General features: G+C 44.1%; 2 protein-coding genes across 2 annotated transcripts; both read left to right on the top strand.

The window, feature by feature from the left end:
- Positions 1-3,084: 3,084 nt before the first annotated feature.
- BKA67DRAFT_591270 (RTA1 like protein-domain-containing protein) lies at positions 3,085-4,056 on the top strand (the record flags this gene model as incomplete). The annotated part of the gene is made up of 3 exons (XM_046104690.1): positions 3,085-3,235; positions 3,305-3,553; positions 3,617-4,056. The coding sequence occupies 3 exons, from the start codon at positions 3,085-3,087 to the stop codon at positions 4,054-4,056; spliced, it is 840 nt and encodes a 279-aa protein (XP_045962380.1).
- Positions 4,057-10,165: 6,109 nt separating this feature from the next.
- BKA67DRAFT_620318 (uncharacterized protein) lies at positions 10,166-11,845 on the top strand. Its single transcript, XM_046105472.1, has 3 exons — positions 10,166-10,333; positions 10,418-10,552; positions 10,616-11,845. Exons 1-3 carry the CDS (start codon positions 10,268-10,270, stop codon positions 11,705-11,707), a joined length of 1,293 nt encoding a protein of 430 aa, XP_045962379.1. The 5' UTR covers positions 10,166-10,267; the 3' UTR covers positions 11,708-11,845.
- Positions 11,846-12,076: the final 231 nt, after the last annotated feature.

Genomic DNA, 12,076 nt, shown 5'->3' with positions numbered 1-12,076 from the left:
GATACTGCGAACGTGTAGGCAGATTTAGGGTGAAGCGGTCTCAGTACTCTACTCAGGGAATGTGTCTAGATAAAGTAGGCCGGAGCAGATGTTTCTCTTATGGCACCGATTGGCCCTACGAAAATCAAATTGGTAAAGTCCTTAGATATGTGGATGGCCGGCATGCTACCGTGGTTAATAATGCTCAACTTCTTGTCTAAGAAAACTCTTAGTCTTGAATATTAAGCTTAAACAATGATGACAAGAGCTACGACTATTGTTGAATAACTTTGTTTCTAGCTTCCAAGGGGCCGTCTTCACTATTTGGGTGTTGAAAAATAGCATCATTAGCACCAGCCCCCCAGATAGATCCGAGTTATTTTGAAATCAGTGTCCCACCATTCTGTGAAATTTGCCTGTTATCGTGGCTAAAGCGACGCTCTATTTCCTGCACTAAAGGCTCTACAAGCATGCCAAACACTGCACAACCGACCGCCACGTTGTTTCTTGCTATACACAGCTGTGAGAAGTGGCTCTCGAAGAGCTCGGTATACAGTCACAATCGAAATCAGTCTTCTAACCTACTCTCTTATAGTCTTCAGTTTGAGGTCCATTAGGCGGGGCGAAAGCTATCCCTCTTTACTCAAGAAACTCTCCAAGTGTAGTAGTAGGGGCTTGGTGGAACCTGGAGAAAATGGAGGGGGAGACTATGGAACGACGACCATGAGAATGTGGGGTGTACAGATGAAAATAGTGATCACGGCTACGGGTACGAGAGTTCAGCCGAAACAATAGTGTGTATACAGAGTCTCTATAAGCTCTCAATTACGCATAGCGTTTTAAATACTATTATCGGCAGATAATTTACAGCGGACTTAGTTACATGTCAAGAGAAAGCGTTTGAACACGAAAGGATCTAGACAAACCGCAAATAGAAAGCCATGTAAATAATTCTTGTATTTGAAATTTATTGGCGTAATCTGCCGCTTCTTTGAACTATTTCTCTCATGTTTGTAGAGTATATCCAGTATGTGTCAAACAATAAGATAGATAGTGCATAAGATGGTTACTGCACAACCAGCCACACACAAGCCACCACAGCCACACCCTAATCAAGTTCAGTTTTATTGATCATCTCCACTTCCTGTATTCTGTACTATATGTTACGAACGAGGCCATTACATGGGCCGCAGGCAAACCCCAGAAAGCACCTATTAGAGGAAGGCTTGGCAACCAGCATTGTGATTGGACAGAAACAGAATGAGGTCACGTGACCCTTCGGAAATGATCAGTGGTGATCAGTGCAGCGACACTGATCAAAGGACTATGTGGCTCAGCATTGATCAGTAGAAGTATACTGATCACCAGTGAGCAGAACAACATCAGTGAAGGAATGAATGGATATAATAAGGATTGGATTTACCACTCTACATAGACAGTCATTACTTCAGTGATCAATCTAAGCATCTATCTTACCCATAGGTGAAGCTCACGCTTTGACGACTACACTTGTGAATCTCTATTGCTCAGTTCACTCTGAAGGTCTATCTCCATAGTCTTCTTTTTGCGGCTAGCATATCTTGTTAGCATAAACCCTCTTGCATTATATCATTTGTGGTTGTGCAACCCGATAGTATAATCGTCACATATAGACTATAGACTAATAACAATGACTATTTCAACACCACCTTATTAGCCATTTCATTAGAAAACGGAGCATTTCAACAGCTACAGCGCGCGCAATTAGATCCCTGAGGTACTACAAATCTTATAGAAGAACCTATGCGGTGACCAAGCGCACCGCCGAATTTTCGAGCCACCAAGTACTGTACCAAGTGGTAACCATTCCGTAATCAATGGGATAGGGTATATCCATGTAATTTCTCTATATTCTGCCTAGCTGCGAAGTACCAATCAATACCTGCAGATTCTTCAAGTTATCAGCACGTGACCCTATACTCGGCACCTGCGACACCTGGCGTACACATTCCATAGCCACACATGTAGACAGGTAGTATGGACTTTGGTCTCGACGGATGATTTGGCTGTGTATCAAACGTTTCAATTATTAAGGAAATAAATAAAGCTTTATACAGATTATAATTTCCTAATATGGCCTCAAACCTTCCAAGGCTTGCTTATTTATCAAGTGGATATATATGGGGAAAAATAGGTGGGGATCTCGCGTCTTTAGACCTCGCCACTATGTGGGACTGCACGCGTGGAGCCTATCCGAGAGGGTCTCTCAATGCCTAATCTGACAGAACCCTGCATACTTGCTTGACTTGGCAAGATCCCATGGAGGTTCGTCTCGGCGCTAACCACCCTTTGCCTAATCGGAGAATTTGCCAGATCCAATTATGCCAGATCTTCATGTCGTTCCCGTTCTCGTTTACGTTCTCGTTCTCCGTAGGCTGCTGACTTCCGGCGTCTATGAGCCCCACTTACTGCAACACTTATTCAGGCGATGCCTAAAATCCATAAATTCCGTCCTTAGTCGAATTGTCTCCCATCAAGCTCGGCAGATACCATACAAGTAGGGAAAGTAATGTTCGTCCAGTATTGTGCATTGCTTGTCGACGATTTTCAAGGCTTGTCGTATTAGTTGAGCGGACATACTACCTGAATAGATGTGGAACCGCCCCGCTTTGCTGCGATCGCGCAAAGTGTGAATTTGTTAGGGTCAGGTTGAGACTTGGTCGTTCTTCTTAATTGAGTTATTAGCACCGTGTCCAATCAATAAAAGATCCGAGAACAGCGCGCCAAGACTATAGGCGTCGTTGGTTGAGGCTGAGTTGATGTCCACGGCATCGTTTTCGTTTGCGTGTAGAGCCTCGTTGGATGAATCTCGTATGGTAGCTGTGCCATATGGGTATAATCTCACGTTACCTTGCTATATAGCCTACACGCGCTTCCGCAAGTGATCCGAAAACCACCAACAACATTGCAATTCCGTTTGTACAAGACTACCCTCCAATTACTTTTAGGCCTCACTTAACAAATCGTACCATTAGAATCGTCCTTGCTTTAGTGACCTTGATTCCTTTCCTCTTGATTCCGAATCGCGACTATACGACTGCTGTCAGAAAATTTCGAAGTATCAGAATGGCCTCTTCGGTTAGATATCAATATACCCCATCTTTGGCCGCCGCAGTCATTTTTATCATTCTTTTCGGGCTTTCGAGTTTGAGTCATATCTTTCAGTTGATCAAGTACCGAACATGGTACTTTATACCATTCTTGCTCGGCTGCCTTTGTATGGATTTTCCATTTCTAGCTGCTTCCCTATCACCTCGCAGAACGCTGACATAGAATAATATTGCAGTTGAAACCGTCGGATACATTGGAAGGGGGTTGTCCGCAACTGAATCTCCCAATTGGACACTTCCCCCATATATCATCCAGGCGCTTCTGCTCCTTCTCGCGCCAGCACTATTCTCAGCCTCGATCTACATGATCTTGGGGCGATTGATTCGACTTCTCGATGGCGAGAAATTTTCAGTAATTAGGACAAAGTGGATGACGGCATTCTTCTTACTCGGAGACATCGCCTCTTTTCTTGGACAGGCAATGGGTAAGCACAATGATCTGTACCGTAAAACATGGCACTAGCTAAGACTACTAACTCGCCTTGAAGGTGCCAGTAAACTAAAAGACGCAACTACGTCAAGCGAGAGGGATCAAGCCCAGTGGATCATCATTGTCGCGCTGTTGGTGCAAATCGCATTTTTCGGGTTCTTTCTAGTCGTGGCGGGTATCTTTCACCGTCGCATCATGAAGAACCCGACTACGCGATCATTCAGCATCACACAACCTTGGAGACAATGTCTTCTCGTCCTCTACTGTGCAGGAATATTCATCATGGTGCGATCAGTCTTTCGGGTCCTTGAATATTCCATGGGAAAGGACGGGGAACTCCAGTCGAAAGAGATTTACCTCTATATATTTGACGCGACTCTTATGATTATTGTGTCGATTGGGTTCAATATTTTCCATCCGAGCAGAACTATTTCCGATCAAACGGTCGATTGTCTCCCGCTTTCAAGCTCCACCATTCAGCTAGAGGTCCGAAAGTAGACTTGGACAACAAAAGCTTATGTACGAGAAAAGGGGGGGGGGTGGGGGGGTTGGAGTAAGACTCACAAGGTAAATCTAGACCCGACAAGTCGGAGGGGAACAAATGGCGTATAGAACGTGTTTCAGCTAGTCCCGAAGGAATTTATAAAGGTATAACGTGCTTGGATCTCCGACTTCGCAACAATTTTTATAAGTAGAACAGTGCATTTTAATGATAGGATACAGGATGATGGGAGGTACTGCAGAGAAGGATTTTATATACAATATTAAGGATCAGATATGGTTTAAAAAAAATGCTACTGCAAGAGCTGCACTCCAATGCCAATTACTGCCCATGGTGTTTCGGCAAGTAGACCGTCGCTTGCCTTCACTAGCGCCGCGGCCCACCCCTTGAAGACCCAAAAGCTCTTCAAGACGACTCGTACAGAGAACTGCATGCCACCAAGTTTACCGACACAGTCGATGACCTAAACCCTACTTATGGCGATTCTTGCTGCAATTTAGGCTCCTTCAGTAATACTGCTAAGACGGAAGTCGCAGATGTAGCCGCTGGCGATACGATCGCTATGAAGCTCTTCTACGACGGTAGCATTGCCCACCCCGGCCCGGATCAAGTCTGTGAGACTCTGATCTTAACGCATTCTTAGTGTTTTGAAGTTGTCTATGAGTTAATATTTTATATGCTCTTAAAGACATGTACAAGGTGCCTGGCGACGTTCAGGAATATGAGGGTGACGGTGATTTGTTCAAGATCTGGGAGACGACCATTTGTGATGAGAGTGGCGACTTGACCAAGGATGCATGGTGCTCCTACGGCATATCAAAATTCGAATCTCAAGTTCCGAAGAATACTATGGACGGCTAGTATCTCATTCGAGCTGAGCACGTAGATATTTATGGTGCTCAAGATCATGCGGCCCAGTTCTTCTACAGGTAGATCGAATATTCTGCATTTTCCTATTGTTAACAACGATATAACCGAATATAATAGCTGCGCTCAAGTTGATATTTCCGGATCCGGTACTGGTATCCCTAGCAGCACTTACCAAATTCCAGGTGTTTCTAACGACAACATGACACTCGTTAATGGACTTTAACCTCTGGGTCGATGATGTTGCTACCATTAAGTCTGACATTGCTAAACACCTATCGGTGATGCTATTTGGAGTGGAAACAGAAACTCATCATCCTCTGCCAAGGCTAATTTCGAAGCTATCTCTGCATCCTCTATCCTAGCCGCGGCATCCTCTATTATAGCTGCTCCATCTGCTGGGTGCTGGTCATCGAAACATTCGTCCATCTCCAAGGGATCAGCTAAGTTTCAAGCTGCGATTTAGGGTACCATGTCTTGGTCGTAACGCTGAAAAGTCAGCCTTTACCAATACATTGAAGCCAGTTTTGTTATAGTCCGTTGACTTGTAGGTGGATTTGATGCTTTCATACGTGTGGGCCGGTTCTTAGTGGTTGCATATCAAAACCCCTTGAGCGATAAACTAGGAAATAATTTCATTTTTAAGGCTGATTTTTAATTGGAAGCATTATCGAGGACTGCGAACCGATTTCACCAGTCGGAATTTGGAATTCATTTAAGATGATTGTGACGAATATACTATTGTGGATAGTATAAACTCCAAGATAGAAAATGGGTGCTGGTATTTCTGCTAGCATGGTATGCTAGCCTCAGTAGTAAGTCTAGAGAGATAGACTATAGGTCGAACAATAGTATGGGCGTAGTCATAAGCATAATCGGTAAAACGTGATAGCTTTCACCTATGAGTTAGATAGATACTTTGATTGATCACGGAAGTAATGACTGTCTATGTATGAAATGCTAACTACTATATATCCATTTATTCCTCCACTAATCATCGTGGTTCACTCTAGCCAAGAGTGATCGCTCACTGGTTCGCCCCATAATCTTGTCAACCAGTCACGAGATCTTGGTTACCTAATACTTGCATCCTTAGTGTTTCACATGCGTGGCTCATCTACCCTGTATGCTACCTTGTCCTGGATGGTCGCATTACTCGCTTTCTCGTTCGTAACAATGGTCTGTACGCGATTAGTAAGTGCAGACCCTAGATCGCGGCCAATTTCAGGTATTTTAAGGATGATATCGCAAGGCTGATTATCCTCATTTTGATGAAAGCAGGCAATAATATATAAGGATAACCGATTCAGGGCCTGCCAGCCATTAAAAGCATTACGAATTAGGCTTGGTGACCACGCGAGTGTACTGATAACTGCTGTTTTGTGCTGTTTATACTAAGAAAATGCTCGTGATCTGATTATATTAGCACAAAGATGCGCATTTAGAGCTCGGACTGATGGATTGATGTATTCGAAAATCGTGCGTAACCTCTGATTGTGGGCTGCTGAAAAGGGTAGGTTGGAATGAACGATCCATTAGACTAGCAGCCATTGGAAGTAATCCTTATTAGAGCCTATAATGAAGGCACTCGCAAGGCACTGTTCGGTAGTGTCTTCAGGTTTGAGCTTAAAGTGATGGAGGATCGATCCTTCGGTCTTAGATTCGAGCTTCAGTTTTCTGCTGTCACCGACTGTTTCAGCATTATATTTTGGCTTGCCTAGAGGAGCTCGAATCTTATGATCTTCGAATACAGGAGACAAATCATTCTGTAATATAAGGAAGGAAAAGGATTCAATCTTCTTATAACGCCGCCGAATGCAGATCTTGCAAGCGGATCTGCGTATGGTTGCCTTTGCTAATATCATACCCGTGTTCACAGCACCAGTGCCGATGGGTTCCTCGAAATGCTGTAAATGTGAAACTATGCAAATACCGAAATAGAACGGCTTCATATTGCAACGGAGCAGCGTACATAGCGGTAATTTTGAGGCTTTGATTTGGCAAGCATGGTTGTGGCTAGGGCTTGTGGCTAGGGGAACCCATATTTTTCAACTATATTAGCATGCGTTGCTTTCATAGATTTCACGCAGGACAGGCACCGTATCAGAAAGACTGGATACACTACGCGGACCTTTACATTTTGTTCCTGATTGGTCAATTTCAGTACATACAGCATACTCACGATACCTTGATAATTTACCAAATCTCTTTTTTACTTCCCTCAGTCGACTTTCCTGTGAATACTAATTGCTTCCCATGGACCCAGAACTACTGTTCTTTTGACCTGATTCTAGTCTGGTTAGGAGGAAACTAATGTACTGGAAGTGCCAGGACCAAAGTACTGACGGTTAGGGAGTCGTTCCAAAAATCATGATTCTAGTAGTATCACGACCTATGACCACAGTTCCAGTACCAGGATACTACACATACGACTCACCAAAACACGTGGGAAACAACCGCATGCTCCTGATAAGCCACATAAGTTGCCAGATTTCAAAGTAGTTATCCTGTTCCAGTGTATGTAGGTGAAGACAGTGGCCAGTCCTCTGTTGGGTTGCCCGAGCTGCTTCACAGCAGTGCCTTTCAGTAGGCGAGAGTTTGTAGGACAAGCCCGCATGTCCGCTGCTCCGGTTCAATATTCATCCTCTATCAAGGGCGGTTGTGATGCTCTAGATTCTGCTATAGATGGACTAGAAGTGATAAGAGGAGGTAAGATAGCAAGCTAGTAGATTGGTAATACAATCAGAGCGTAAAACTCTAAAGCTTAAAGCGAGTCTTATTTTTAGCAGCTCCGTTGTAACCTCGAGTTCTCACTAGTCCCTTCCTGATAGGCTGATTCAGCTGTGATAATCTCCATAATAATTAGCTTTGTCCGGGTTTTCTGCTAATCGGAGCATTTTTCTGCTAAAATTTTACCATATAAACTTATGAATTGGTCAGAATTAGGTTCTATCCTGGCTAAAAATGGGTATAAAACGCGTCGAATGGATTGAACCCATTATATGAAAATCCACTAGATTTTCATATGGAATGGTGTCCATTTCTGTAGAGAACGAATGTAATGGCTGCCTTCGAGAATGAGCCGATGTAAAGGATTAATAACGGATTCCCGTGGATTGCTTGCGAGCCCTGGGTAAAAGTGGCCATTCCCAACAGAGGACAGGCTAAGCGTGCACACACTTGAATGTCCTAAATCAGTACGAGTATCTTGACATTTGGTACGTCGTGATCCCAATTAGATACATCCAAGTGGTCTCGTATACGGCAGGAGCTGTCGCTCGTCAGATGTGAGATAACGATGATAGAGAGCGGCAGAGGGTCATACCTATCGATTAAAATCGAGAAGTCGTTAAGTTCGATCGATTCGACTCGAGCGGTGTCCCGCTTGAGTCGAATCGAAATCGGAATCGGGCGAACTGAAAAAAGATTCACATCAGATCCAGCGAGAGACAAGGCAGCTGCTATAGAACCATGCATAGATTGACGAGAAAACTAAGATAAAGAGCTAAGAGAGACTATTGCATCCACAGCACCGGATAGTAAGACTATATAGAATAGCGCCAGTGGCTTACCTTACTACGTAAATACCGCGTGTACGAATCGTGCACACAGCTACGGTTAGTCTGATATTCTGCGCAGCGGGTCAAGTCAGCAACGTAGTACTTAGCGTCTTTTCACCAGCTGTTCGCAGCTGGGAAATGGCCCTTGTAAACTGCCATATAAACCTACTCCCGTAAGCCACCTGCAAGCCACATCACATTTACCCATGACCTTGTAAAAATCATCTAACCATAGGACCTTGTCATAAACTGCGTCAGTAGTGCCTGTCTATTGCAAGGCCTACACGGACCATAATCATAAACCATAATCGAGGAGCGCGAACGCACCCTTAGGCAGCAGCATATTCTTTTCTCAAAAGAATCTTAGTTCGCCAAGCCTTTCTAAACACCACCCAAGATTGGTAATGTAGAAAACGGCAAGCCTCATTCTGTAACACAGCCTTCTCCCTAAACATGGATAATTGCTTGGAAGCTCGTGTTGCATCCGAATAGTGGGGAAACTACACTACCAAAATTGCATGCTGCTTTTACTAACATTCCTTCCATCTACACCGCATCTCCATCCAACGAGAGGTCGCGCATTTGCTCCATTCTAATCACAAGTTACTCGACAAACCGAATACAAGCTCTATTTAGAAATTCCTATTGGCCTTATCAGACTACCATTCGGCAAGACGCTTTATGGAAGATAATCCTACCAGACCAGGTCTGGCCAACCACGTAAAATTCCGGCTGAACAACGCGATACTATTGGGGACATAGTCATACTATATAACTACATCAGAATTATCATATCTCTCATTGTGTGCTACTTGATACCGTCTACCTTTCCACTATACTTTATTACACACTAACGGCCATTAGAAATACGTTCAAAGAAAGCGACTAATGTGTAAAGCTTAGCGGCAATGTCGTGACCGTTGACGTTACCTGCGATACAAGAGTCTGAAGCTAGCACTAGTCTAGGAGGGGAAGAAAACAAAAGAGATGCATAGCGCGAAGCAAATCAAATGACCGCTTACCCTAGAACAACAAGTAGTCGATACCACAGCTAAGGCGATTGATAGACCTTGCCCATTATAGGATTTCTAACAAACAACTACACCAGACGACGATTGGATGGGGTAAACACTATATGATTGGGACGAGGCAGATGACTAATAGACAGACGAATGTCATATTCCTTCTATATAGAGCTTCATTTATTCATAAGACTAGTTATAGGAGCGTAATGGCATAGAGGGACTGTGGGCGTTTCCTATTCATGAATCCCGAGATTTATAGGTTTCATACTTACCTAGAGATTGCACCTGATATGCATGAGACTCGTGAGTTAACTATAACTGCTTAACAGGCATGGCATAAAATCGTGGAAAAGCCACTTCGTAACCTCATGAATATTATGCCTAAATTGTGTGAGAGACAGACACGAACTCAAAATGTAAAAGCGGCATGTCAAAACTGCAGAATAGGACTGGTTAATTCGATGCAATAGGCTTAGTTGCTTGGCGTGATAGGGTATCAAACTAAGTGCCACTAGCTGGCACACTGCCGGGGCGCAGCAAAACCTTCGAATGTGGCTACCCCTGAATCATGCTTTCAAACTTGGAATTAGCCTTCTTTTAGGCCGGCGAAATGGATAAGAAAAGCCTGCGGTGAATAACATATTCTAGTATGTCGATAATCTCTTCGATCTCCTCACGCATTTCATGTCAATTGGGTGCCCTGCTATCTATAATCGACTCTAACACACAAGTTGGACAGGGAGCTTTGCATTAAAATGAAAAGGTTGGGCTACAAGAAATCACGCAGTGGATGTACTCGATGTAAAGAACGAAGAATTAAGGTATGTGAGCTGGCCTGAGCTATCCTGGATCGGAAGGGGGAAGCACCAGGGTTATCTGGATAGTTCTAATTGATCAGGATCCAGTGCGACGAGAAACGTCCCTGTACGGCGTGCATAAAACATTCAATACCATGCAGCTTGGTGGTTTCTATCACAGGTGAGGAGTCCGTCAGCACAACTTTAGCTGGCCGGACTGAGCCGTCTGACAGGAGTCCAATGGTAAGCATTCAGAGAGCTCCGGATTCGGGCCTTCGTAACCTGTTATACTGATTGTAGAGGCAGTACGACCGCTTGCCACATATCTCCACTGCCCTAGAGCAGTCTGCCGGAACACCTGTAGTCTTGAATCTTGGACAAGTCAGCAACTTGCACAACCAGGACCAAGATATTTCAACATTTCAGACCGATCCATTCGTCTACTTTGCTAGATTCCTGACCGAGCATCCGATGCAGTGCTCCAGTGATTGGATTGCCACTGCCGGGTTGATGCATCACTATAGCACCGTTGCCTTTAGCACCCTGTCTGCAAACACAGAAGTCCACAAAGCTCTGCAATTTGATGTGCCTCGAGAGGGACTTCGTCATCCGTTCCTAATGCACCAGATTCTTGCTTTTTCAAGTTTACACCTGGCATTCCAGCAGAATGACCATCGCCAGTTGTATCTTATGCAAGCTTCTCAACATCAAAGCCATGCGATAACTGGCTTAAGAGACGCCTTAGTCGGCACCATCTCCCCGAACAACTGTCATGCAATTTACGCAACGTCTACCTTCATCGTCTTGGGAGCATTCGCCATACTTCCCTGTTACGAACAACGTAGCTGTTTCGTGTCCACAATTGATAGTGTATTAGAGATATTTACACTGATCAAAGGAATGGGGGTGATAGTGTCTAGTACCGTTGAAGATCTCAGAAGGGGACCTCTAAGGGGCCTTCTCCACAAACCCAAAGGCAAGGAAGGCAGGGCGCCCTTGAAGGATCTCCTGTCTCAGACCTCTGCCCTGAAATCCTATCTTGCATACACGGATACGCTCGACCACGAAGCCAGAACATGTATGGATGCGGCAACATCTGCACTCTGTGAGTGCCTTACTGAAGGGCCTTCTACTGATGATACATTGGATATTGAAAAATTGCGAGCCGTGATTCGGTGGCCGTTGTTTTTACCAGAAGAGTTTATAGAGTATGTTCGACGCCGGCATCCTGCTGCGGTAACCATCTTACTCCATTACTCTGTTATACTGCATTGCGCCGAAGCGAATTTCTGGTTTCTCAAAGGATGGTCTGCATCATTGGTAAAAGCATGTAATGACGTACTTGCCGGGACACCTTGGGAAGCAATTGCCCAATGGCCAATTAACGCCATAACATAAGGATGATAGCGGATGTTAGCTATAGTTTTATAAGACTAAACACTTTTATAATATCACGGTTATGAAACGCAGGGGCTTACCTAGTATAAAGTGGAAGAACTCTACTAATTGTTAGAGATGAATGAAGTTTGGTATAAGAGATATTGGCAAGGCGTTTTATAACATTTCAAGGGCTTGTCCAGCGGAGTTTGTTTTTACTACATACAAGTACATTAAACCTAGCGAAAGGAGGGAAAAAGAGTGAGCCTTTTCGTATCTAATCAATGAGAACAAGCTGTCCTTGTATGTGTCCAATCTTCTAGTCTATGCTTTTATTGTTAATTAAGCGAGAGATGTCCAGGCCTAAACATCAGCCAATAGCCTATGAAA

Source organism: Truncatella angustata, assembly GCF_020726525.1.
Source record: "Truncatella angustata strain MPI-SDFR-AT-0073 chromosome Unknown BKA67scaffold_2, whole genome shotgun sequence".
NCBI classification, from domain to species: domain Eukaryota; kingdom Fungi; phylum Ascomycota; class Sordariomycetes; order Amphisphaeriales; family Sporocadaceae; genus Truncatella; species Truncatella angustata.
Note: the sequence above shows the minus strand (reverse complement) of the source record. Positions and strands in the feature narration are given on the sequence as shown.

Coding starts and splice junctions, on each gene's coding strand:
- BKA67DRAFT_620318 (XM_046105472.1), top strand. CDS start 10,268: ATGAAAAGGTTGGGCTACAAGAAATCACGCAGTGGATGTACTCGATGT. Junction 10,334..10,417: donor GTAAAGAACGAAGAATTAAG/GTATGTGAGCTG, acceptor ATCAGGATCCAG/TGCGACGAGAAACGTCCCTG. Junction 10,553..10,615: donor CGTCTGACAGGAGTCCAATG/GTAAGCATTCAG, acceptor TTGTAGAGGCAG/TACGACCGCTTGCCACATAT.